Genomic DNA, 26,407 nt, shown 5'->3' with positions numbered 1-26,407 from the left:
AACCGGCGGCCGATCACCGGCGCTGACGTGGACAACTTTAATAATATTTTAATATTTTTTGAATTTTTTTTCTTTTATTTTTTGTTCTCCCTCCCCTTCCTCCTTCCTCCAGCCGGTCGTCGGACCGGCGACCGGCCAGAGGCCGGCGAGGTCGATCTCACCGGCCACGGGCGAGGTCGTGCCTCGCCCAGCTGCCGGCGAGGCTCGACCTCGCCAAATTCGACGAGGTCGGGCCTCACCATGGCTGGGCGAGGCCCAACCTCGCCGGTGGCTGGGTTAGGCACGACCTTGCCAGATCTAGCGAGGTCAAGCCTCGCCTTTGCCGTCGCTGGCCAGGGTGAGCCTCGCCAGCAGTTGGGCCAGGCCCGACCTCACCGGATTTGGCGAGGTCGAGCCTCGTCGGCGGCTAGGCGAGGCACGACCTCGCTGGATCTAGCGAGGTCGGGCCTCGCCTTCACTGTCGCTGGCGAGGTTGTGCCTCGCCCAGCGCGAGGCCACCCTTGCCAGTGGCCGGTCGCTGGTCCGGCGACCGGCTAGAGGAAGGAGGGAGGGGAGGAAAAGAAAAGAAAATAAATATTCAAAAAATATTAAAATATTATTAAAGTTGTCCACATCAACGCTGGTGACCGGTTGTCGGCCAGTGGGCGTCCACGTCAGCAAAATCCGGCCAAAATTAGCCGGAAGGACTGAATTGGCATAAAAACAAAATGTTTATAACTGAATTGGCACAAATGCAAAAGGTTTAGGAATGAATTGACACCAAAAAAATGTTTATGACTGAATTGGCACAAATGCAAAAGATTTATGACTAAATTGACACCAAAAAATGGTTTATGACTAAATTGGTATCAATGTCAAAGGTTTAAGATTTTTTTGGTACTTTTCCCCTTGGATTGTTTTAGTATTTGTTTATGTAGGTGGTCATCTGCAATGTTACTATATAATATTGATGAGACCTCGTGATATAGAAGGAACATCATCTACGAGAAGTACAATAAAGCAATGTTATAAAATTGGATTGTGTATGATAGCATGAATAATGATGATAGGATATTGAATTATAAAATTTTGTCCAAAACTAAGATAGGTAGGGAACATCATCGAGTACTCCGGAAAAGCAATCACACGATTCCGCCATGCCTAAATGCAGTCAAATAAGTCCAGCCTTGATCTCTAATTAAGGAGGTTTTTCTTTATTTCTTGTGATCTGATCATCGTGGGGATGATGAAATTTTGGAAGTCAAAAGACACGTGCTATGGACTGGGCTTGCTTCTTTCCCCATTGTCCCTTAAGCTTTGGTTTAGCACCCTGTTGAAAAAAGAAAAAAAAAAGAAGAAAAAAGGAAAATAGAATATGGTAAAGCACTCAGCATGTGATCGAAGCATCTATTGATAGAACAATAAAGTCGCAATGTACGAATGTCAGACTCATCCAAAGTCGCATTCCTCTAGAAGAACATGATGATTCCAATGTTCGGACGCGTTGGCGTCTCAAATTTATTGCAGTTTCTTGGAAATTGAGTCTCGTATCCACTCGTCTTGTGTCCCAAACATAGTATATATGCCTCAGCATAACCAGGACTTCTCAACATTCTCTGCCTTCTCAGTTCTCACATCTCCAATAAGCAAAAACGCAATAATCACAAACCAGCTCCCCTACAAGATCATCTAGCAATGGCAGAGAAGAACCAGAACCAATACCAACCACCTGAATCGAACGGCTATAGCCGGAACGATCAAGAATCGCTTCATACCATGGAGGATGAGGAGGCCAAGCACAAGAAGAGGATGAAATGGACGATCGGCATCATCGCCTTCGTCATCTTTCAGGTAATCCAAGCTCTCTTCTTCGTCCTGGTCATCATGAAGTTCAAGTCCCCCAAGTTCAGGGTTGGTGACTTTGCCGTCCAGACTCTGAACGTCGGGACTCAGGCCTCCCCTTCGTTCGATATGAGCTTCGTTGCCCCTATCCGAGTCAAGAACACCAACTGGGGTCCCTTTAAGTACGACGCCTCCACTGTTTACTTCACTTATGGAGGTGTCCAGGTTGGACAAGCAATCATCCCCAAGAGCAAGGCCAACTTCAAGTCCACTAAGAAGATTGATATGAACGTTTCTCTGCGCTCTGCTAATTTGCCTGGCAATATTAATTCGAATCTTGGGAATGAATTGAGCTCTGGAGTTATTACATTGGCTAGTCAGGGTGAGCTTAAAGGAAAGATTACAGTCATGTTCATGTTCAAGAAGAAGAAGACCTCACAAATGAATTGCACCATGGCAATCAATACGGCAACGAAGGAAATCCAATTCGTGTCGTGTAAATGAGGATGCTGAGTGTGATTCTCGATGACAAAGATATATGAAATTACAATTAAGATACGCATTGGAATTTAATCGACAACGAAATATCTGAAACTACGACTAAAGTATAGGAATTTAAATTGCAAAAAAAAGTAAATTGCAGAAAAGTAAAGATAAAGATAAATTTGCAAAAAAGTTGAGTTCTTTGATTGATTGACAAGGTTTACATAGAGTACATTTGGGATATTTATTACTTTTACAAACGGCAGTTACACATGGTAGTTACTAAATTTGAAAGAACAAATAACTCAATACTTCGCAAATGGATATGCCATAACCAACCAACGGTTATCTTTATGTTGATTGCTCGCCGTCGATATCGATAACTTTGTTGAGAAACTTTAAGACTCTCGTTGATAACTTCATGTTGTGTTGTCGATGACTTCACTGGCGAGTTGTTGCTTCCCTTTAAGTTATTGGTAATTTTGTTCATAAATAATCAAACTTTACTCTCATGGACTAAGTCTATCACTGGTCGATAATGACCAAAAGTTGGTCATTTTTTGGTGTAAATAATATGTGCACAAAACGATTAATCGATGGGATCTTGAATAATATCATGTCCGCATGTTAGGTGATATAATGTATATGCTTAAGAAATGCAATCTTGTCATTTTACTAGTGGTGGCAAATGTATAAACATGTGCGAAGTTGGATCCATTCCTCCTCAAGAGAGCAACGCATTAGCACAGGGAAAAGTGTCAGAAAAGCAGTAAACCTATGTGTCAATGTAGTCCTAAATCCCTTTTTGTTGCAATTTAGTCGTAAGCATTTTGAACTGGTGCAAATTAAGTCTTTTTAGCTAATTTTGGCTAGATTTTGCTGACGTGGACACCGGTCGGCCTACATGGCACCGCTGGCACTAGCATAAATAATTTTTAATTTTTTTCTATTTTTTAATTATTTTTGTTAATTATTTTTTTTCTTTCTTCCTCCCTTTGCCGGTGATCGGCCACTGGCCATCGGCCAAGGCCGGGTGGGCTACCTGACGTGGCCTGGGCGAGCCCTGGCAAGGGTTCCCCTAGTAAGATCTAGCGAGGTTGGCCCTTGCGTACGCCACGGCGGCCTCGCTGGGCGTTGCCTTGGCGCGGGCGACGTCGCCCTGACCTGCGCGAGGGTTGGCCTCGCCAGATCTAGCCTGGGCGAGGCCGACCCCTGCCTGCACAAGGGGGAGTCTCGCGCTGACCTGGGTTAGGCTCGCCCTTGTCGGATCTGGCGAGGGTCGAGTCTCGCCAGCCATGGCGAGGGCTCGAGCCTCATGTTGGCCAGCGGGGCTCGCCAGAGGCCCCCTGGCCTCCAACGAGCCTTGCGCTGGCGGGCGAGGCTCGACCCTCGCCAGTGACCAGCGGGGCTTTCTAGAGGCCCCCTGACCTCCAGCTGGTTGCCGGTTCGGTGACCGGCTGGAGGAAGAAGAAAGGGGAAAAAAATAGAAAAATATTATAATATTATTAAAAGTTGTCCATGTCATCGCCGGTGGTGCCATGTAGACCAACCGGCGTCCACGTCAACAAAATCCTGCTAAAATTAGCCGGAATGACTAAATTGGCACAAAAACAAAATGTTTATAACTGAATTGGCACAAAAAAAATGCTTAGGACTAATTGACACTAATGCAAAATGTTTAGAACTGAATTGGCACCAAAAAAATGTTTAGGACTAAATTGACACTAATGCAAAAGGTTTAGGACTTTTCTATCACTTTTCCCCATTAGCACATCATACAGTCCAAGTTAATTGGTTCTCTATTTCCTTTTTTCTTCTTTTATTTTCGGTCTTTTTTACCCTTTTCAAATTAGGATAATGACACAAATGGTTCATGAACTTTGGTCCAATGTACAATGTGGTATCTGAATTTTTAATTTATTTAATGTGGTCCCTAAACTTTATCCCAATGTTCAATGTGATTCCTGAATTTTTAATTTGTCCAATGTGATCCTTAAAGTTTTGGTACATGTTCAATATAGTTTCTGAACTATATAAAAATATCTAATGTAGTCCTTGATCTTCAATTAGAGGAAATGACTACATTGAATATGTACCAGTTCAGAGATTACATTGAATATGTACCATTCAGGGATTACATTAAATATGTACCATTCAGGGATTACATTGAACAAACTAAAAGTTCATGGACCACATTTCACATTGGTTAAAGTTCATGAATCATATTGCACATTATGCTAAATTTCAAGGACTATTTGTGTCATTTCCTTTTCTGGTTTTTCCAAAATGCCCTTGCTCCTTCCACAATCCAACGTTGTAGACGAAGCACGGATAGCGCGAACCACCGTAAGATGTCGCTACCAACCCGCACAAAAAGGCATTGAAAACTTTGCCTGCCATCCTTGACCCCGTCGTATACTCTCCTTTGATTCGTGGATAGAGATGCAGAGGTGGAGAGATAGTTGGAGGGAGGGGGATGCGAAGGGTAAGGGCCACCAAGAGGCGACAACTGTGAGTGCCGAGCAGTCACAAAGACGTAGCACAGCGGTTGCAGCCTCGGAAATGGCAAAGGTAGGGCGGCAGAGATATAGATAAGAGTGGTTCTCAAGGTTCAGATGAAAATTAAAAGGTTAAAAAAATTTGTCAGTCGAAGCACATTAGAGCCGGTTTTATGTCAATTACTGTTCAAAATTTTGTGACTTTTAGGCTCCCCTTTTAAAAAAGCATAATCCAAATTTAACTTGACTAATTTCGAATAATTTTCAAACATCTTCAATAATTTATGTATATAAATGAATTATATGTGAGAAGCCAAAAGCGAATGCTCCTGGACCTGTGTAAAGCACGAGCATTTAACTAGTACATAATAAATATAAGAATATAAACTTGAAATGAAACATTTAATAATAAAATTTAATGTCAACAGCAAAACTTGACTCAAAACTCATGTTGAGATTTGAATTACCGATTCTTAAAGTTTAAGTAATTATGTAGATAAAGAAACATGATAAAAGGTTGCAATAAATCAGAAAACAAGCCTTGCAATGAGAAAAAACCATAAGCTCGTGATACTTCAAAAGTCAAAACAATCAAGCTCTAGGAGACGCCTCTATTCTTGTTGCAGAAATATTCCCGCTAAACTCGCGTTCCTCTAGAAGTGAAGATTTCGATGACGCGTTTCACATTGATTTCCAGGAAAGTGGCTCTCCTTGTCCACGGGATGCTTCTTTGGACATACTCTCTCTCCGAACGCTCTATATAAATCTGACCCACACACCTCTCTTCTCCATCCTGACTATATTCTCACATATCCAATTCCTTCACAGAAACACCTGAATTCATTCCTGATTTTGTAGAATATTACCAAATGGCAGAGAAGAACCAGAACCAATACCAACCACCTGAGTCAAACGGCTATCACAGGAGCGATCAAGAATCGCTCCATACCATGGAGGACGAGGAGGCGAAGCGCAAGAAGAGGATGAAGTGGACGATTGGCATCATCACCTTCGTCATCTTTCAAGTCGTCCAAGCTCTCTTCTTTGTCCTGGTCATTATGAAGTTCAAGTCCCCCAAGTTCAGAGTTGCCGAGTTCGATATCCAGAGCCTGTCCGTTGGGACTCAGGCCTCGCCCTCATTCGATATGAGCTTTGTCGCTCCTATCAGAATCAGGAACACCAACTGGGGTCCCTTCAAGTACGATGCTTCTTTTGTGAACTTCACCTATGGAGGTTTCCAAGTGGGACAAGCGGTCATTCCGAAGAGCAAGGCCAACTTCAAGAGCACCAAGAAAATGGATGTGAACGTGACTCTGAGTTCTGCTAATTTGCCTAGTGATTCGAATCTCGGGAGCGATTTGAGCTCTGGGGTCATAAACTTGAACAGTCAAGGTGAGCTCAGAGGGAAAGTGACAGTCATGTTCATGTTTAAGAAGAGGAAGACCTCCCAGATGAATTGCACCATGGCCATCAACACGGTGACAAAGGCGGTCCAATCCTTATCGTGTTAATGAGAATGAGGATGGTGATTCTCCATTAGATGGTTCCGCAAGCTTTCCACGGATTATGTAAAATTATGTAAATCTGCCTTGTCATTCTGTTGCGAGTTCTTTCATTCTTTTTGTATGCACTGCGTATTGTTGTAAGAGAATGTATTTTGTACGTTTTTTGCTGATTATTGTCGTGGTGGAGTTTGATCATTTGATATGTTTATGCATTGTGATTCATTGTATAGTTGAAAAGATGTGCGGTAAATTTACTCTAGTCAAAGCAGTCGCGTCATAGATCCAGCTTGGACGAACCGTAAGATGTTAATGTAAAAACTGGATTATATTGCGGAAAATTAATTATTCAGAAAACATTATATTAAAATTGATTTTTTATATCACTAAATATTTAACAATTAATATATGTCTAAATATTTTGTTTATGATGAAATATTTTTGGTACATTCATTTTTTATCGTTTGAGCAAAACAATGAGGCTTAATTGTATTTCATGGCAATGCCCCCACCAAAATTTGGATCTCCAAGCGGCAAACATCTTAACATTTTGTTTGATGTCAGTTTAATGACGTAAGTATCCAATTTGCTTAATGAATTCCCTTTGATACACTAGGTGTCAAAATAATCTTTCCATAAGTAGAGTTGAGACATTGCCATGTATACAATTTTTAATTTTTGCAGTTGGATTCATTTCATTAATAGATGAAAGTTTCGATTTCTCGTATACTTGTGTAAACATTATTTTATACTGGCATTGTTCTAATATTTGTTTACGTAGGAGGCCATCTGCAATGTTACTATCAAATAGTAATGAGACCCCATGATATAAAAGGAACATCATCTAGGAGAAGGACAATAGAACAATATTATGAAATTGGACCGTGTAAGTTAGTATGAATAATGATGATGGTATATTAAGTTCTAAAATATTATCTTTTTATTTATTTATTGAAAGTTGTAAAATTTTGTCCAAAAGTAAGATTTATTAAAGGTAGGGAACATCATGGGGTACTCCATATAAGCAATCACACGTTTTCTCCATTACTAAATGTAGTCAAATATGTCCGACCTTGATCTTTAATTAAGGGCCCTTTTTTGTAGTTATATAGTGATGAGGTATCTTTAGTCGACCTTGACATATCACATCAAGCCCCAATAAATAATCTTTGTACCTAAAATCTCAAAACATTCACCTGGTCATTTACATCTCATGGGTCTGATCGACTAGGGTTGCGCTCGGGCCAAATGAGGTTGAAGATCAATTTGGGTAGGGCTAAAAATAGCACATTTAGTTTTTAAATTAATTTTTTACTTGAGCCTAAGATCAGAAGAAGATGTATAAAACTATTTTGCTAATTAGGCCAACACCTTTATGGTTTTACATGTTTCGTTTTATTTTATAAGATCTTGATTGAGGGTCTCCAAATATATCATGTCAATTTTTTTAGCCATATATCCCATATGTATCACATGAATTGACATTTAATTATTGGATATTGTACCTGTGATTAAACAAGTGGGGTCAGCAGCACGGAGATAATGATATCTTTTGGAAGTTAAAAGAAACATGCTCTGGACTGGGTTTGCTTCTGTCCCCATTGTGCCTTAACCTCTGGTTTAGCACCCAGCTGGAGGAAAGAATATGTTAAAAGCAATCAGGGAGGCCAATCAATTAATGTGATCGAAGCTTCCATTGATAGAATAACATGTTCATCCGTAAAAGGGTATCATTCTTTATCAAAAAAAGCAATGTCCGAATATCATACTAATGCTAAGTCGCATTCCTCTAGAAAAACACGATGATTCCAAGGTTCGGATGCGTTTGGCCTCTCTAATCAATTTACACTTTCTAGGAAACTGAGTCTCGTATTCCCTTGGGTTGTGTTCCAAACACTGTATATAAAGTGGAGCATAACCAGGACTTCTCAACAGTCACAGCCTTCTCAGTTCTTACATCTCCGATTCCATCAGAGAAGAAAAAACTCAAAAATCACAAACAAGCTCCCCACAAGACCATCTAGCAATGGCAGAGAAGAACCAGAACCAATACTACCCACCCGAATTGAACGGCTATCGCCGGAATGATCAAGAATCGCTTCATACCTTGGAGGATGAGGAGGCTAAGCGCAAGAAGAGGATGAAGTGGACGATCGGCATCATTGCCTTCGTCATCTTTCAGGTAGTCCAAGGTCTCTTCTTCATCCTGGTCATCATGAAGTTCAAGTCCCCCAAGTTTAGGGTTGGCGACTTTGCCGTCCAGACTCTGAACGTGGGAACTCAGGCATCGCCTTCGTTCGACATGAGCTTTGTTGTCCCGATCCGAGTCAAGAACGCCAACTGGGGTCCCTTCAAGTATGACGCCTCCACTGTTAGCTTCACTTACGGAGGTTTCCAGGTAGGACAAGCAATCATCCCCAAGAGCAAGGCAAATTTCAAGTCCACCAAGAAGATCGACGTGGATGTGACTCTGAGCTCTGCTAATTTGCCTAGCACTATCAATGCGAATCTCGGGAGCGAATTGAGCTCTGGGGTCATAACTTTGAAAAGTCAGGGCGTGCTCAAAGGAAAGATTACAGTCATGTTCATGTTCAAGAAAACGAAGATCTCCCAAATGAATTGCACCATGGCGATCGATACCTCGACAAAGGCGGTCCAATCCTTGTCGTGTTAATGAGGATGCTGAGTGTGATTCTCGGCGATGCATAGTTTATGAGCTCGCTTGTATATCTCCCTTCCACGAGTTTTCCGTGGATTGAATTGAGAAATTTATGTATTTCTATCTTCTTGTTGATTGGGTGGGTCACTCGTTTGTAAATTCTTTCATTGTTTTGTAGACATGTCCCATAATGTGCCTGACACTATGCGCTTTGGATTTTTTGTTTCTTTTTCCCCACAGAGAATACCGTTTTCATAGTGAGGATAACTTTTGGCCGGAAAAAAAATCACGAGAATGACCGGTTACTGTATTTCTTATATATGGATTGCAATGGTTTAGAGTTAGTGCAGACATCTTGGATCAGATCTCTTAGCTATGAAGTGGATAGAGAACATTACGTGTGGTATAGTTAGGAAACCGAGGGACGAATGGACGGTCCCCGACCATGGGCTCTGGCCATGGCTCATTTCCGTTCACCCAATATTTTCTCCACTAGTGATAGTTTTTCAGCTTTTAGTGACAGTCTTAGCCATCGCCTGACAATTTTTTTTTTTAAGTGGTGGAAGGTCAATTAGTATGAAAGTGGAACCGCAACATTTTATGCTATACAACTACGATATAGTATTGACAAATAAATCTGCTCGGTTGAACCATAAGATCAGTTCATAGCACTGAATCTAAATTTATTTCTAGTATTGACAGCACAAAACTTTCATGCATGCCAACAAAATCGCCTCACAATATTTTTTGTGCAAAAACATATAGTTATTCCTGGAAACTGAGTCTCATATCCACTTGGGTTCTATATGTCTAGTTTGCTCGCACAAGCACTTTATGTGACATCTAATTTTACAATCTCTTGTGTTAAGTAAAAGATGAAAAGTAATGAAACTGTTATGCCTTAAGCTTTTTCTCTTTTAGCAGCCTTTCATTGAGGAAGAAAATATTAGGTAGTCTCAGCCTGCTCCATCATTATGCTCCCCTGCCCTTGAAAATGCGACACGTATCAAGTGGGGCCCACTTTTTAGATCTACCCCCTCTCTCTATCTCTCTCTCTCCTTCGTTAATAATTTGCTTCTTCTCCTTCCTTTACACGCCGGGGTTCAATTGCGTGACGGAATCAGAGCTCGTCCATAGCCATCGCAATTTGTTAACATCTGTTTACAATGCGTGCTTGTGTGCTTACTCTGTTTCATTTTCATAGGAGAGAGAGAGAGAGTAAATCTGTAAAGCGGACCCCACTTGAAACATATTGCATTCTCAATGACATGGCAGTCTAGGACTAACTAATATTTTCTCCCTCTCCTAGATCTACAAAGCTTGATTGTTTTGACTTTGAATTATCATAAGCGCATAGTTGTCTCATAGCTAGGAATTTTTCTTGATTTATTGTAACCTTTTATCCATGTTGTTTTATCTATTTTAAGAACTTAAAATTTCTGAATTGATACTTTTTAATCCTAACATGATGTCCAAGTCAAGTTTTGATTTTTTATGCATTATTATGAAATGTTTCATATCAAGTGTATATTTCTGACATTTATTTATACTAGTTTCGTGCTCATGTGTTTAAACTAGAGGTGACCATGGTCTAGGTGAGGGATCCCACCTTGGAACCGGAAATCGCCCATTAAGGACCGATTCCAAAAAATTAGAACCGGGAATTGCCCGTTGATTCCATGGACCCACCCGGGAACAGGACAGTCCGATTCCTGAGTGGGTCCATGGAACCGGTCCTACCAAGCTTCCTTGGACAAATCAAAAAATGGGTCAATCTAAGTCTCACGGCTCATGGAAGAAAGCATCTTTGTGGGTTGTGTTCATCACATAATTTTCACTATGGTTAAGATGCATAACAAGAATGAAAGACATGTACAGAGTGAGAGAGAGAAAGAGTCAGAGATGGAGAAAAGGGAAAAATTTGCCTGCTTTGCTTGTTCTAGTACTTCCAACCCATGTGGGCTATTCTTCACATTTCCCTGGTCCCATGTTTATGTTGTATGTGTGATAAGAGAAAGAAGCCCGTTATATTGATCTTTTCTCGCCCTTTGCAACTTTTCAAGCTTTTGCACAATCTGCTGCAAGCCTAAAGAGGCACTCATTTAAGCTAACAAGTTAAATCAGCCTAAGACCCTTAGAAACAATGATGCAACACACAAGTAAGTTTTTCGAAACCCAATAAATTAGTATTCTCATAGGCATTCTATCAAACACGTTATATGCCGGTGAGCTGTCCGATTCGGGTGAGCGGTTCCACACCTAGCACCGGACCGGTACTCACCGGTTTCGGTAAATTGAAATCGGGAACCGTCGGTTCTAGGCTGATTCGATCTTGTTCCAAGCAGTCTGGGTGATTCTCGGTTCTTTTGCACACCCCTAGTTTACACAGGTCAAAGAGCATTCTTTTTTGCCTTTTCACAAGTTATTCGTTTATATACATAAATTTTTGAAGATGTTAGAAAGTTATATGAAATTAGTCAAGTAGATATCTAACATATAGACTTGTCAAAATGATTCATAAACACAATTCTTAACCCATATTTGATGGGTTGAATCCTTTTATGGGATAGCTATGTTCAATAAATGGGTTTAGAATGGCACAACCAAAAAATATAGGGATAAGTGCATTAGAAGTCCTAAAACTTATCACAAAAGTGCAATTGAGTCCAAAAACTATCAAAAAGTGTAATTAAGTTCTAAAACCTGTCAGAAAGTACAATTGAATCCTAAAACTTTCAAAAAGTGCAATCAATAAAATAACTTGATTTCATCAATTTGATAAGTTTTATCACTTGATTGCACTTTCGCGACAAGTTTTACTTTATTGCATCTTTTAAAAGTTTTAGGATTTGATTGCACTTTTGTGACAAGTTTTAAGAATTGATTGCATTTTTGTGACAAGTTTTAAGAATTGATTGCACTTTTTGAAAGTTTTATAACTCAATTGCACTTTCATGACAAGTTTTAGGACTTTCAATGCACTTATCCAAAAAATATATGGATGTTAAATGGATTCACAGGTTACCTAAACCCAACACACATTTGTGACCCCCTCTTCACCCTCTATAAGAAAACAATGGACTCTTTGGACTATTCCAAGTTCAAAGAAGTCTTGATGGAGCCGACTACACCCTTATTAAAAGTATTAAGATGGCTTCTTTTTTTCTCCATCATTTTTACTTTTATTTATATTAATCTTGTAAGTTTCTTCTCTTAGTTATTAGAATATATATATTTCTTTGGTTGCATTTAGCATTGTTATTTTTATTTAATATTATAATCTTAGTTCTTGTCATTGCTAATCCATGGTCAGAATAAATATCTTCTTCGGTATCTTACATTTCATTAAATTAAAATTTCAATACCTCCATGTTATTCGTTGGCGTAATTTCATAAATCAACTACCAAATACTAAATTTCTCTTATTCATCATCATGAATCAATACAAAATTGAAAATTCTATGCAATGTCGAATGTCAATTCTTTAACATCTTACCGTCAAAATAGTAATTTTACCCACATGAAGAGCTTAAACTGGGTTAACAAAGTGGATATGGTTTTTCCTGGGTTGGATTAAATATAGAAGTACTTTAGTAAATAGGTTGAGTCGAGTATATATTGAATATGAGTCACTAAATTTGTATTGAATATAAATGGGTTAAAACGGGTTAAATGGGTCAATCTAAGTAGGATCATTTTCTACCCAAACCAAACCCGACTCGACCCACCCATTTGACGGCCCTACTAGCATCCTAAGGTGATATTACACAAGATATCCAATTGGGTGTTCTTTCTTCTTTTTTTTTTCTTGCATATATAGAAAGGATAACACATTTAATAAGATGGATAATGCCATATTTTTATTCCATGTGTATAAGAGAATAGTATCTGATACATGTGTGGCATACTCTCCTCTTTGCAAATCCCCCAAATAATGCCTCGAGCCACTTTAGAATATGCAAAAACTCGATAACTCGTCAGTTGACTCAAAGCCAATCTGGAAAATAGGATCGAGTCTTCCGCCCACCTTGGCAGACTTGGCAGGCTATCAGGACAAAGAAAAGAGAGACTACTCTTGTTGCTGCCATATGCCCACCAAACTCGCGTTCCTCTAGAAGTGAAAATTTCGATGACGCGTTTGACATTGATTTGCAGGAAAGTGGCTCTCTTTGTCCAATGGATGCTTCTTTGGACATACTTTCTCCCCGAACACTTTGTATAAACCTGATCCGCACAAGCTTATAGCAACACTCTGTTTTTACCCGGCCAAGCTTACGTCTTCTCGACGCTTTTAATTCTGCAATTTATTGTCAAGATTTATTGAAATCACCTATAAACCCCCCTTTAGGTGATCATTAGCCAACTTCACATTTCATAAATAAGATTGACGCATTGACATAAATACAATTTTTAACTTTTATAGGTGTATTCATTTTCATAAGTCGAGGAAAGTTTCTATTTCTTATATGCTCGTGTAAACATTATTTTACACTGGCATTGTAGATTATTTGTTTATGTAGGTGGACATGAACATTGCTACTATCTAATATTATTGAGACCTCATGATATATATGGAACATCATCTAGGAGAAGTACAATAAAGCAATATTGTGAAATTGGACTTCGTATGGTAGCATGAATAGTGATGACAGGAATGATTGAATATTTCTCCAAAACTAAGATTAATTTAGGTGGGGAACCTCATGGAGTACTCCATATAAGCAATCACACGATTCCTCCGTACCTAACCGTAGCCAAATAGGGAAAAGTGCCAAAAAAGTCATAAATATTTTGTATTGGTGCCAATGTAGTCCTAAATCTTTTTTTGTTACCAATTCAGTCCTAAACCTTTTGCATTTGTGCCAATTTAGTCCTAAACTCTTTTTTGGTGCCAATTCAATCCTAAACCTTTTGTTTTTGTGCCAATTCAGTCATTTTTATCAATTTTGGCCGGATTTTGCTGACATGGACGCCGGTTGGTCACTAGCGCTGATGTTGACAACTTTAATAATATTTTAATAATTTTTTTGAAATTTTATTTATTTTTTTCTTTTTTTCTTCCCCTCCCCTCCCTCCTTCCTCCCTCTAGCCGGTCGCCGGACTGGCGACCGGCCGGAGGCCAGAGGCCGGCGCTGGTGAGCCTCGCCCTCGCCGGCCACTGGCGAGGTCATGCCAGCCGCCGGCGAGGCTTGCCTTCGCCGTCACAGGCCTATGGCCTCTGGTCGGTCGCCAGTCCGGCGACTGGCTAGAGGAAGGAGGGAGGAGAGGGGGAAAATAAAAAATTCAAAAAATTCAAAAAAAATTAAAATATTATGAAAGCTGTCCACGTCAGTGCCGATGACCAGCCGCAGGCCGATTGGCGTCCACGTCAGCAAAATCCGGTTAAAATTGGCCGAAAGGACTGAATTAGCACAAAAACAAAAGGTTTAGGACTGAATTGGCACCAATACAAAAAGATTAGGATTGAATTGACACCATAAAAGAGTTTAGGACTGAATTGGCAACAATGCAAAAGGTTTAGGACTGAATTGGCACCAAAAAAAGGTTTAGGACTAAATTGGCACAAATGCAAGAGGTTTAGGACTTTTTTGGCACTTTTCCCTAGTCAAATATGTCCGGCCTTGATCTCATAATAAGTGTTTTTTTGTGATTATTATTTCATACTATGTAATCATCCACGATCTCCAAATAAACCATGTCAGATATTTTTAGCCATATATCCCATATGTATCACATGAACCGATATCAAATTGTTGGATCTAGTACGGTGACTAAAACTTGGGTTTAGCATCGTGGGGATAATGACATTCTAGAAGTCAAAAGGAAACATGCCCTGGACTGGGTTCGCTTCTGTCCCCATTGTTCCTTAAGCTTTGGTTTAGCACCCAGTTGCAAAAAACCAAAAAATAAAATAAAATAGAAAATTGAATATGATTCGGATAGGAATTCATGTGGTCGAAGCTTCTATTGATAGAACAATACGTCCAACCCTACAAGCACTGTCCGAAGGTCATACTCGACCAAAGTCGCATTCCTCTAGAACAACATGATGATACCAACGTTCGGACGCGTTGGCGTGTCAAATCAATTGCAGTTTCCTGGAAATTGAGTCTCAGATCCACTCGTCTTATGTCCCAAACATCGTATAAATACCTCAGCATAACCCGGACTTCTCAACATCCTCAGCCTTCTCAGTTCTCACATCTCCAATTCCTTCAGCGAAGCAAAAACTCGGGAATCACCAAACCAGCTCCCCACAAGAGCATATAGCAATGGCAGAGAAGAACCAGGACCAATACCACCCACCCGGATCGAACGGCTATGGCCGGAATGATCAAGAATCGCTTCATACAATGGAGGATGAGGAGGCCAAGCGCAAGAAGAGAATGAAGTGGACGATCGGCATCATCGCCTTCATCATCTTTCAGGTAGTCCAAGGTCTCTTCTTCGTCCTGGTCATCATGAAGTTCAAGTCCCCCAAGTTTAGGGTTGGCGACTTTGCCGTCCAGACTCTGAACGTGGGGACTCAGGCATCGCCTTCGTTCGACATGAGCTTTGTTGCCCCGATCCGAGTCAAGAACGCCAACTGGGGTCCCTTCAAGTATGACGCCTCCACTGTTAGCTTCACTTACGGAGGTTTCCAGGTAGGACAAGCAATCATCCCCAAGAGCAAGGCCAATTTCAAGTCCACCAAGAAGATCGACGTGGATGTGACTCTGAGCTCTGCTAATTTGCCTAGCACAATCAATGCGAATCTCGGGAGCGAATTGAGCTCTGGGGTCATAACTTTGAAAAGTCAGGGCGTGCTCAAAGGAAAGATTACAGTCATGTTCATGTTCAAGAAAACGAAGATCTCCCAAATGAATTGCACCATGGCGATCGATACCTCGACAAAGGCGGTCCAATCCTTGTCGTGTTAATGAGGATGCTGAGTGTGATTCTCGGCGATCCATAGTTTATGAGCTCGCTTGTATATTTCCCTTCCACGAGTTTTCCGTGGATTGAATCAAAAAATTTATGTATTTCTATCTTGTTGTCAATTTGGTGGGTCACTCGTTTGTAAATTCTTTCATTGATCTGTAGACATGTCCCATAATGTGCCAACACTACGTGCTTTGGATTTTTTCTTTCTTTTTCCCCACAGAGAATACCGTTTTCATCGTGAGGATGTCTTTCGGCCGGAAAGAAAAATCATGATGATGGGCTCTAGCCATGGCTCGTTCCGGTCGTAATGACTCTTGACTGCAAGGTATAGCCTAACGGTGACTAGTCGCCATATGCCTCGTCACCGAACCTCTCCAGTGATAGTTTTTCAGCTTCTAGTGACAGTCTTAGGCGTCGCTTAAGATTTTTTATGGTAACGAAAGGTCGATTAGTATAAGAGTGGAACTGCCACATTTTATAAACTATATAGTTGTGATATAGCATTGACAATTGAATTGATCATTAAATTCTGCTTGGTTGAACCATAAGATGAGTTCACAGCACTGAATCTAAATTTATTCATCGAGAGAAGTGCACAAGAAGTCCTAAAACTTATCACGAAGGTGCAATTGAACCTAAAATTTTCAAAAAGTGCAATCAAGTCATAAAACTTGTCAAGTTGGTGCAATCAAGTCCAAAAACTTGTCAGCATTTTCCGTTTGTCAAGTTGGACGAAGTTAATACAAGGACTTGATTGCACCAATTTAACAAGGTTTAGGACTCGATTGCACTTCTCAAAAGTTTTAGGACTCAATTGCACTTTCGTGACAAGTTTTAAACATCCATTATACTTATCACATTTATTTATAGTATTTACAACGCAAAACTTTAATTCATGCGAACACAATCACCTCGCGATAAAAGTGTTCTATATATAATTTGTTTGCACGAGGCAATCTGTGTTAGGGGTGAGCATGGTTCCAGTTTCTACCTGGAACCTGAGAACCTAACTGGTGGGAACATGTAGGTTCCAGATTTCAAGGTATGTAGGGTAGGTTTCAGGTTCCAAAAATTGGGGAACCTATTTCAACAGGTAGGTGGAACCTGAAACCTAAACAAGTTTTTTGTGCTTTTTCTTGGTCTAGGCATTCGCACGATCTTGTGGTGTTTCATGACGTTAGATGATGAGTGTACAATCTAGAATCACTAGTCTACACTTTCATTTTACGACTTGTTAATGTTTCATATTCTTCGTGTGTCTAAATATAAGTTGTGGTCAGTGGATCTTAGTAACAAGTGGTGATCATTAAAGGTGATGATTCATTGCAATTGTTCAATTAATAATATATGTGGAACCTAAGTAGACCCTGAAACGACTTGAAATCTGTGATAGGGTATGCTCTAGATTCAAAAAAATGAAGAACCATAATTCTCATGGGTAAGTTCCAGGTAGAACTCGTACGGAACATAGAACCACTTACCCCTAGTATTGATTCACGCAATGACTTCTCATTTTAATTGTATTTATTTGAACCGTAATGGCATGAAAACTAGTCTTTTGTATTATCTTTGGTTAATGACAAACATGTTCCGTATTGTTGATCATTTTTCATTTTGTTTAACTAAAAATGAAATAAATAAATAAATAAGAACCTATTAAACCCTGGAACCTACCCTAAAATTAGGTTCCAGGTTTTGACGAGTAGGTTTCAGATTTTAGGTAAAATTTGTAAGAAATCTGCAACCGCTCATCCATAATCCGTGTGACATCAAATTTTACAATCTCTTGTGTTAAGTAAAAGTTTAAAAAGTAATGGAACTGTTACAGTTTAAGCATTTTCTCTTTTAGCGGCCTTTTCCTTGTCCTGACCGACTGCCAAGTCCGCCAAGGTGGGCGGAAGACTCGATCCTGTCTTCGAGTCGATATTTGGGGGATTTACAAAGAGGAGAGTATGCCCCCACATGTATCAGAGGGCCACGAGAAAATCTATATTATTATGCTTATACAACACGGAAAACAAATGCGGCATCATCTATCTTATTAACTGTGTTATACTTTCCATATATGCAAGAAAATAAAAAGAGATGAATACTCAATTTGATATCTTGTATAATAGCAGGTCGGTATCTTAGGTAATACGAGTATTGAATAAGACATTTGCTTGAGAAACGTAGCCATTTTACCAATGGTGGCAAAAGTATAATCATGTGCGGCAGATTAAAAAAAGCAAAGAAAAACGGAAATAAAAATAAAAATAATTATAAAAATTATAAAAAATATTCATGTCAGCGTCAGTGTTTCCACATAGGACGACTGGCATCCACCTTATTGATTTTGAGGTTTCATTTTCTTCATGCTATCTGAGCATCGACGGTCTCCAAATAATCCATATCAATTTTTTTTAGCCACATTTTCCTCATGTATCAATGAATTGAAATTTAATTATGAGATCAAGTACCTGTGATTAAACAATCGGGGTCATCATCGTGGGGATAATGATATTTTAGAAGTCAAAAGACACATGCTGTTTGCTGTGGACTGGGTTTGCTTTCTGTCGCCATTGTGCCTCAACCTCTGGTTTGGCACCCGGTTGGAAGAAAGAATATGTTAAAGCAAGCACTCAGCGAGGCCAACCAACTGATTTGATCGAAGCTTCTATTGATAGAATAATATTGTCCGACCATAAAAAGGTGTCCTTTATTGAGAAAGCAATGTCCGAAGGTCATACTAATAATAAGTCGCATTCCTCTAGAATTACATGATGATTCCAACGGTCTGGACGCGTTTGGCCTGTCTAATCAATTGCAGTTTCCTGGAAATTGAGTCTCCTATCCACTCGTGTTGTGTCCCAAACATCGTATATATACCTCAGCATTTCCAGGACTTCTCACCATTCTCAGCCTTCTCAGTTCTCACATCTCCAATTCCTACAGAGAAGCAAAAACTCAAGAATCCCAAACCAGCTCACCTACAAGACCATCTAGCAATGGCAGAGAAGAACCAGAACCAATACCACCCATCCAGATCGAACGGCTATCGCCGGAATGATCGAGAATCGCTTCACACCATGGAGGATGAGGAGGCCAGCCGCAAGAAGAGGATGAAGTGGACGATCGGCATCATCGCCTTCGTCTTCTTTCAGGTAGTCCAAGGTCTCTTCTTCGTCCTGGTCATCATGAAGTTCAAGTCCCCCAAGTTCAGGGTCGGCGACTTTGGCGTCCAGACTCTGAACGTTAGGACTCAGGCATCGCCTTCATTCGACATGAGCTTTGTTGCCCCGATCCGAGTCAAGAACACCAACTGGGGTCCCTTCAAGTATGACGCCTCTACTGTTAGCTTCACTTATGGAGGTTTCCAGGTAGGACAAGCAATCGTCCCCAAGAGCAAGGTCAATTTCAAGTCTACCAAGAAGATCGACGTGGATGTGACTCTGAGCTCTGCTAATTTGCCTAGCAATATCAATGCAAATCTCGGGAGCGAATTGAGCTCTGGGGTCATAACTTTGAAAAGTCAGGGCGTGCTTAAAGGAAAGATTACAGTCATGCTCATGCTCAAGAAGACGAAGATCTCCCAAATGAATTGCACCATGGCAATCGATTCCTCGACAAAGGCGGTCCAATCCTTGTCGTGTTAACGAGGATCCTGAGTGTAATTCTCGGCGATCCATAGTTTGTGAGATCGCTGTTATATTTCCCTTCCACAGTTTTCCTTGGATTGAATAGAGAAATTTATGTATTTCTTTGGTACTGTTGATTGGGTCATTCCTTTGTAAATTCTTTATTTGTTCTGTATACATGTCACATAATGTGCGGGACACCATGTGCTTTAGTTTTTCTTTACCTTTTCCCCACAGAGAATACCGTTTTCATCGTGAGGATGACTTTTGGCTGGAAAAAAAATCATGAGAATGACCGGTTACTGTATTTCTTTCATATGGATTGCCATGGTTTTGAGTTAGTGCAGACATCTTGGATCGGATCTCTTAGCTATGAGGTGGATAGAGAACATTACGTGTGGTATGGTTAGGACACCGAGGGACGAAGGGACGGTCCCTGACGTTGGGCTTTGGCCATGGCTCATTTCCATTCCTAAGGGTGACTAGTCACCACATGTCTCGTCTCTGAACCTCACTGTTAACAAAATAGATCCACCCAATATTTTCTCCACTAGTGATAATTTTTCAGCTTTTAGTGAGAGTCTTAGCCATCGCCTCACAATTTTTTTTTTAAGTAGTGGAAGGTCAATTAGTATGAAAGTGGAACCGCCACATTCTATGCTATATGACTACGATATAGTATTGACAAATGAATCTGCTCGGTTGAACCACAAGATCAGCTCATAGCACTGAATCTAAATTTATTTCCAGTATTTACAACACAAAACTCTCATGCATGCCAAGAAAATCACCTCACAATATTTTTGTGCAAAAATATATAGTTATTCCTGGAAACTGAGTCTCATCCACTTGGGGTCTATATGTCTAGTTTGTTTGCACGAGCACTCTATGTGACATCGAATTTTACAGTCTCTTGCGTTAAGTAAAAGATGAAAAGTAATAAAACTGTTACGATTTAAGCTTTTTCTCTTTTAGCGGCCTTTCCTTTAGGGAGAAAAAATTTGGTAGTGTAGCCCTGCTATAATATTGTGCTCCCGTGCCATTGAGAATGTGACACATATCAACTGAAATCCACTTTTCAAATTTACTCTCTCTCTCTCCTCTCTGAACTTCTTAGCAGTCTCTCTCTCTCCTTGGTTATTAATTTGCTTCTTCTTCTTTTACACATCGGGGTCTCAATTGCGTGACAAAATCAGAGTCCGTCCATGGCCATCGCAATTTGTTAACATTTGTTAACGAAGCATGCTTGTGGGCTTTACTCTGTTTCATTTTCAGAGGAGAGAGAGAGTAAATTTGTAAAGTGAACCCCACTCCACACATGTCGTAGTGTCAATGGTGCGAATAGTCAGATTCTTCCGAAATCAAATTCTTGCGAAATTGATTTAGGAATTCTTGCGAAATTGATTTACGGAGGAGAAATCTGTTTGGTAAAATATGACTAATTCTGCTCGAAATTGATTTGGAATAGAAATCTATTTTGATTTGTTGATTCTTTTTGCACCTAAAAAAATTTAAATTTTACTCAAAGTGGGTGGCCACATGTATTATAAGTCATTCTCAGTAAAGTTTTGAAATTTTTGATTTTTTAAATTTTTTGGGCACCTAAAAAATTTAAATTTCACTCAAAGTGGGTGGCCACGCGGTATTCTAAGCCATTTTGTGAAGTTTTGAATTTTTAATTTTTTAATTTTTAATTTTTTAATTTTTTTGGCACCTCAAAAATTTAAATTTTACTCAAAGTGGGTGGCTACGGATATTCTAAGCCATTCTGTGAAGTTTTGAAATTTTTTATTTTTTTTATTTATTTTTGCATCTCAAAAATTTAAATTTCACTCAAAGTGGGTGGCGCGTATTTTAAGCCATTTTGTGAAGTTTTGAAATTTTTTATTTTTTTATTATTTTTCTTTTTTGGGGCACCTCAAAAATTTAAATTTCACTCAAAGTCAGCTGTAGGTACATGTATTTTAAGCCATTTTGTGAAGTTTTGAAAATTTTTGATTTTTTGGCACCTCAAAAATTTAAATTTCACTCAAAGTGGGTGGCCACATGTGTTTTAAGCTATTCTCAGTAAAGTTTTGAAATTTTTGATTTTTTTATTTTTTAAAAAAAAATTCACCAAATTTCATATTTTCCCTAAATCTGACTTTTTTTTATTTTCTGGAAATTTTTATGAATTTTTCTAGAATTTTTCAATTATTATGCATTTTCTGAAAAAAAAATTGTGAGAAAATAGGGAGAATGCATTCGAATCAAGAAGCTACAAAAAGTAGCTTCTCTTTTCTTGCCAAAAACTCATTCCGGAATCAAAAATGCATTCTGGAATCAAGAATGCATTCGGAATCAAGTATTTTTAACAAACGCATTTTTATTCCGAATGCAAAAATCGCTCCGTAGAATTCCGTTAAATTTTTAACAAACGCCATTACTTCGGAATGCATTCCGAACAAATTTTTATTCCGAATGCATTCCATGCGCACCCTCAATGGCGCGGGAGCATAATGATATGGCAAGCTAGGCCTAACTAATATTTTCTCTGTAAAATACGGGTTATAAAGTCAAAAGGTCAAACGAAAAAAAAAAAACAAGAGAAAAAGGAAAAAGTGGAAAAAGTCAATAAAGAAGCTATAGTTGACTTCTGTTCTTTTTATCATGAGACGGAGAGCTCGTGGGGAGAGAGAAGAAAACAAAGAGAAAGAAAGGAAAGAAAGAAAAAGAAAAGGGATTTCGCGCTATTCATCACGGGAGCCTTGCCAAATCTGAGTTACTTCGTATGGCAACGCCCCGTAAGTATTCGCACCTCTCGTTCGTCCAATTGGAGTATTTTTCGGAATTATGACACAATTTCAGAGTTTTGTGAAAATCAAGCCGCGAAATCCGATTTTTGAGTCGTTGAGCTATATATATAGAATTGGTAGTTTAGGATGTTGTGGAGCCGTGGGATTTTATAGAACTCGATTAGGATTTACCATTTGCCTAGAAAATTTTTTTGAAGTTGAGCGCACGTGAACAGTGCACGACCGGCAGCTTTTAGGCCAATTTTCATAGGTTTTCGGCTCGATTTTGGGACTGCCAAGTTGAGGGTCTTGTAGTTGTTTGAATGAGCTTTCTTTTGACTATAAACTCGCTTGGAACGGAGTTCGATGGAAAGAGTTTTGGTGCAACCAAGTTTCACACTCAAACTCCGCGTTGCAGACGGTTTGGATAATCGCTTGGAATGAGCGATTTGTGGGCGCATTTGAGTTATCTTGTTAACGTTTAAGCGTCGTTTAGCCGTTTCATAGTTATCGTAGTATTTTACTTGGTTTTAACGTCGATTCTCATTTACTTGTTAGGATTACGAGATCGTCGGTTTGAGTGATCGTCGTTATTTGATTTTTGGGGATTCAAGGTAAGTGGTGCTATCTCTTCTTTAGTTTTGTAAAACTAATGCCTTGAAAACTTAAAATAACATTGTTATTGTATAAAAGCCTGGATCGGGCATTTACTACTCCTTAGTCATTTGATAATGGTTTTAAGAAAGATATTGCGTGTGGATATATATGTATAATATTGCGAACTGATTTAAGGAATGAGTTTTAAGATGATTTGAGAAATGTTTTATGAAAAACGTTACAAAATGTTATACATATCGATTTGTGAAATTGATTTATGAATGATTTGAGAAATGGTTTGAGAAATGGCGGATGAGCTATGTTGTGAAAAGTTAATTGTTTGGTTTATGGATTTGCATTATGGATTATTGAAGAATGATTGTTTGATACTCAATATCATTATGAGCCAATTGAGGGGCTTGGGAGTATGCATACCGGGTTAAGATATCCTTATGGGCCGAGCCACCGGCTTTGTAGGTGGAGACCTTGCCAAGGGGGAATCTTGGTTGTCTTGTCACAAGACGTTGTGTCGTGATCATGGTTTGATATTGAGCAGTAAATTTGTCAATGGAATGGACATCGACGTGTTATGTGATATGAGATTCATCAATGGAATTGACCATTGATGTGTGATTTGAGATTAGTCAATGGAATGGACCATTAACGTGGTTTTTAATAGAGATTAATCAATGGACTTGACCATTGATGTTTGTCTTGTAATGGTGATTAAATGAATATTTATTATTGATATAAAGCCTTATTGAAATGAAACAATTCGTATTTGATTTGATATGTATTTAAAGAGTTGGTTTGAAGTATGAGTTTCTGGTATTGCTTCATGTATACAAACATAGTGGTTACTCGATCTGCTTGGAAGAGATACGCACTGCTTACTGAACTGTGGTTGCTCACCCTTCTCTTTCCCAATTCTTTTTAGGTTCCTTGGTTAGTAGCCATTAAAGCAAGAGCGATATCAACGGGAATCTTTTGAGAGTTTGTTCTTTGATTGTGATTTCGGACTGCGTCCTTCAAGTGGAAGGACAGCGAAGGACGGTCGTGTCTCCTCCCGTTCTGGTAGGTTTCAGGGTGTGACATTCTCCCTCTCCTAGATCTCTAAAGCTTGATTGTTTTGACTTTTGAAGTTTCATAAGCGCATAGTTGTCTCATAGCTAGGTTTTTTTCTTGATTTATCACGACCTTTTATCCATGTTACCTTATCTATTTAAGAATTTAAAATTTTAGAATTGTTACTTTTATATCTTAACATGATGTCGAATTCAAGTTTTGATTCTTTATGCATTGTTATGAAATGTTTCATATCAAGTGTATATTTATGACATTTATTTTATACTAGTTTTGTGCCCGTGCGTTTACACAAGTCCAAGAGCATTCTTTTGTGCCTTTTCACAAATTATTCGCTTATATACATAAATTTTCAAAGATGTTAGAGAGTTATATGAAATTAGTCGAGCAGATATATAACATAGTAACATACTAAGGTGATATTATACAGGATATCCAACGGGAGTGAGCATAATTCCAAAGTAGAACCTGAAACTTAAGGACCGAACCGTGGGTTCCGGGTTCCAAGGTATGCAAGGTGAGTTCCAGATTTCAAAAATTAAAAAAACCTATTTTGACGGTAGGTTACTGGTTAGGTTTCAGGTTCGAGGTTGGTGGAACCTGAAACCTGAAACTTATAATAAGTTTTGTATTTTTTTTTTGTCTATATCTTCGTGCGATCCTGCGGCATTTCATGGTGTCCACTGATGAGTGTGTAATTAGAAACTACTAGTCTGAACTTCCATTTTATGACTAAGATTTTTACTTTGTTAATGTTTTATATTCTTCATATGTCTAAATATAAGTTATGGTCAATGGATTGTAGCAACAAGTGATAGTCATGAAAAGTGATGATTCACTGCAATCGTTATCGTTAATTAATAATACAAGCAGAACCTGAGTATACCTTAGAACCAATCCTGAAACTTGTGACAAGGTAGGTTCGAGTTAAAAGGCATGCAAGGAAGGTTTCAGGTTCCAAAAAATGAAGAACATGTTTCACTCCTAATTGTTGCGTTCATTTTTGTTTTGCTTAACTAAAATGAAAAAAAAAAAAAGAATCTGTTAGACCTTGGAACCTATGACAGGGTAGGCTGCAGGCTCTCAGGTTCCGACAAGTATGTTTCAAGTTCCAAAATGTGAGGAACTTGTACCCGCGGGTAGGTTCCAGGTTCTAGGTATAACTTATAAGGAACCTGGAAGAATCTGAAACCGCTCACCCCTTATATCCATTTGAGTATTATTTTTTTTTCTTGCATATATAGAAAGGATAACACATTTGATAAGACAGATAATGCCATATTTGTATTCCATGTTGTATAAGCATAATAGTACAGATTTTCTCTTGGCCCGCTGATACATGTGTGGCATACTTTCCTCTTTGTAAATCCCCCAAATAATGCCTCGTGCCACTCTAGAATATGCACAAACTTGATAACTCCTCGGTTGACTCAAAGCTAATCTGGAAAACAGGATCGAGTCTTCCGCCCACCTTGGCAGACTTGGCAGACTTATCAGGACAAAAAAAAGAGAGAGACTCTTCAACTCTTGCCGCTGACATATTCCCACGAAACTCGCGTTCCTCTAGAAGTGAAAATTTCGATGACACTTTTGACATTGATTTCCAGGAAAGTGGCTCTCTTTGTCCACCGGATGATTCTTTGGACATACTCTCTCTCCAAACACTTTATATAAACCTGACCCATTCACCTCTCTTCTCGATCCTAATTACATTCTCACATATCCAGTTCCTTCACAGAAACATTCCTGGTTTTGCAGAATCTTACCAAATGGCAGAGAAGAACCAGAACCAATACCAACCACCTGCTTCGAACGGCTATCACCGGAGCGATCAAGAATTGCTTCATACCATGAAGGACGAGGAGGCAAAGCACAAGAAGAGGATGAAGTGGACGATCGGCATCATCGCCTTCGTCATCTTTCAGGTCATCCAAGCTCTCTTTTTTGTCCTGGTCATCATGAAGTTTAAGTCCCCCAAGTTCAGGGTCGCTGAGTTCGACGTCCAGAGCCTGACCATTGGGACTTAAGCCTTGCCCTCATTCGATATGAGCTTTGTCGCTCCGGTCAGAATCAAGAACACCGACTGGGGTCCTTTCAAGTATGATGCTTCTACCGTGAACTTCATCTATGGGGTTGTCCAAGTTCGACAAGTGATCATTCCCAAGGGCAAGGCCAACTTCAAGAGCACCAAGAAGTTCAATGTGAACGTTACTCTGAGCTCTGCTAATTTGCCTAGTGATTCGAATCTCTGGAGCGATTTGAGTTGTGGGTCATAAACTTGAACAGTCAAGGCGAGCTCAAAGGAAAGGTGACAGTGATGTTCATGTTCAAGAAGAGGAAGACCTCCCAGATGAATTGCACCATGGCCATCAACACCACTATCGCGACCTACCCGTCTCGATCGGGGGATCTAAAATTGATTGAATAGGTCAAGAGGTATTTGACCTAC

The 26,407-nt window shown here is 39.4% G+C and overlaps 5 protein-coding genes and 1 pseudogene across 5 annotated transcripts; all 6 read left to right on the top strand.

Moving 5' to 3' along the window:
- The first annotated feature begins 1,577 nt into the window (after positions 1-1,577).
- On the top strand, positions 1,578-2,344 carry LOC115692290 (uncharacterized). Its single transcript, XM_030619093.2, has one exon. The coding sequence runs from the start codon at positions 1,675-1,677 to the stop codon at positions 2,323-2,325; it is 651 nt and encodes a 216-aa protein (XP_030474953.1). The 5' UTR covers positions 1,578-1,674; the 3' UTR covers positions 2,326-2,344.
- Positions 2,345-5,587: 3,243 nt separating this feature from the next.
- On the top strand, positions 5,588-6,474 carry LOC115692295 (uncharacterized). The gene has a single exon (XM_030619099.2). It carries the CDS (start codon positions 5,672-5,674, stop codon positions 6,311-6,313), a length of 642 nt encoding a protein of 213 aa, XP_030474959.1. The 5' UTR covers positions 5,588-5,671; the 3' UTR covers positions 6,314-6,474.
- A 1,774-nt stretch (positions 6,475-8,248) lies between these two features.
- On the top strand, positions 8,249-9,140 carry LOC115692293 (uncharacterized). Its single transcript, XM_030619096.2, has one exon. The coding sequence runs from the start codon at positions 8,331-8,333 to the stop codon at positions 8,976-8,978; it is 648 nt and encodes a 215-aa protein (XP_030474956.2). The 5' UTR covers positions 8,249-8,330; the 3' UTR covers positions 8,979-9,140.
- A 5,989-nt stretch (positions 9,141-15,129) lies between these two features.
- LOC115692292 (uncharacterized) lies at positions 15,130-16,003 on the top strand. The gene has a single exon (XM_030619095.2). It carries the CDS (start codon positions 15,236-15,238, stop codon positions 15,881-15,883), a length of 648 nt encoding a protein of 215 aa, XP_030474955.1. The 5' UTR covers positions 15,130-15,235; the 3' UTR covers positions 15,884-16,003.
- A 2,703-nt stretch (positions 16,004-18,706) lies between these two features.
- Positions 18,707-19,639, top strand: LOC115692289 (uncharacterized). The gene has a single exon (XM_030619092.2). The coding sequence runs from the start codon at positions 18,875-18,877 to the stop codon at positions 19,520-19,522; it is 648 nt and encodes a 215-aa protein (XP_030474952.2). The 5' UTR covers positions 18,707-18,874; the 3' UTR covers positions 19,523-19,639.
- A 5,950-nt stretch (positions 19,640-25,589) lies between these two features.
- On the top strand, positions 25,590-26,386 carry LOC115692305 (uncharacterized; annotated as a pseudogene).
- The last annotated feature ends 21 nt before the right edge of the window (positions 26,387-26,407 follow it).

Source organism: Syzygium oleosum, unplaced genomic scaffold (genome assembly GCF_021117445.2).
Source record: "Syzygium oleosum isolate NSW1041296 unplaced genomic scaffold, Sole_v2.1 Sole_v2.14, whole genome shotgun sequence".
NCBI classification, from domain to species: domain Eukaryota; kingdom Viridiplantae; phylum Streptophyta; class Magnoliopsida; order Myrtales; family Myrtaceae; genus Syzygium; species Syzygium oleosum.
This window is presented reverse-complemented; position numbering and strand designations above follow the sequence as displayed.

Excerpts from the sequence above, each read along its gene's own strand:
- LOC115692290 (XM_030619093.2), top strand. The coding sequence starts at position 1,675 with ATGGCAGAGAAGAACCAGAACCAATACCAACCACCTGAATCGAACGGC.
- LOC115692295 (XM_030619099.2), top strand. The coding sequence starts at position 5,672 with ATGGCAGAGAAGAACCAGAACCAATACCAACCACCTGAGTCAAACGGC.
- LOC115692293 (XM_030619096.2), top strand. The coding sequence starts at position 8,331 with ATGGCAGAGAAGAACCAGAACCAATACTACCCACCCGAATTGAACGGC.
- LOC115692292 (XM_030619095.2), top strand. The coding sequence starts at position 15,236 with ATGGCAGAGAAGAACCAGGACCAATACCACCCACCCGGATCGAACGGC.
- LOC115692289 (XM_030619092.2), top strand. The coding sequence starts at position 18,875 with ATGGCAGAGAAGAACCAGAACCAATACCACCCATCCAGATCGAACGGC.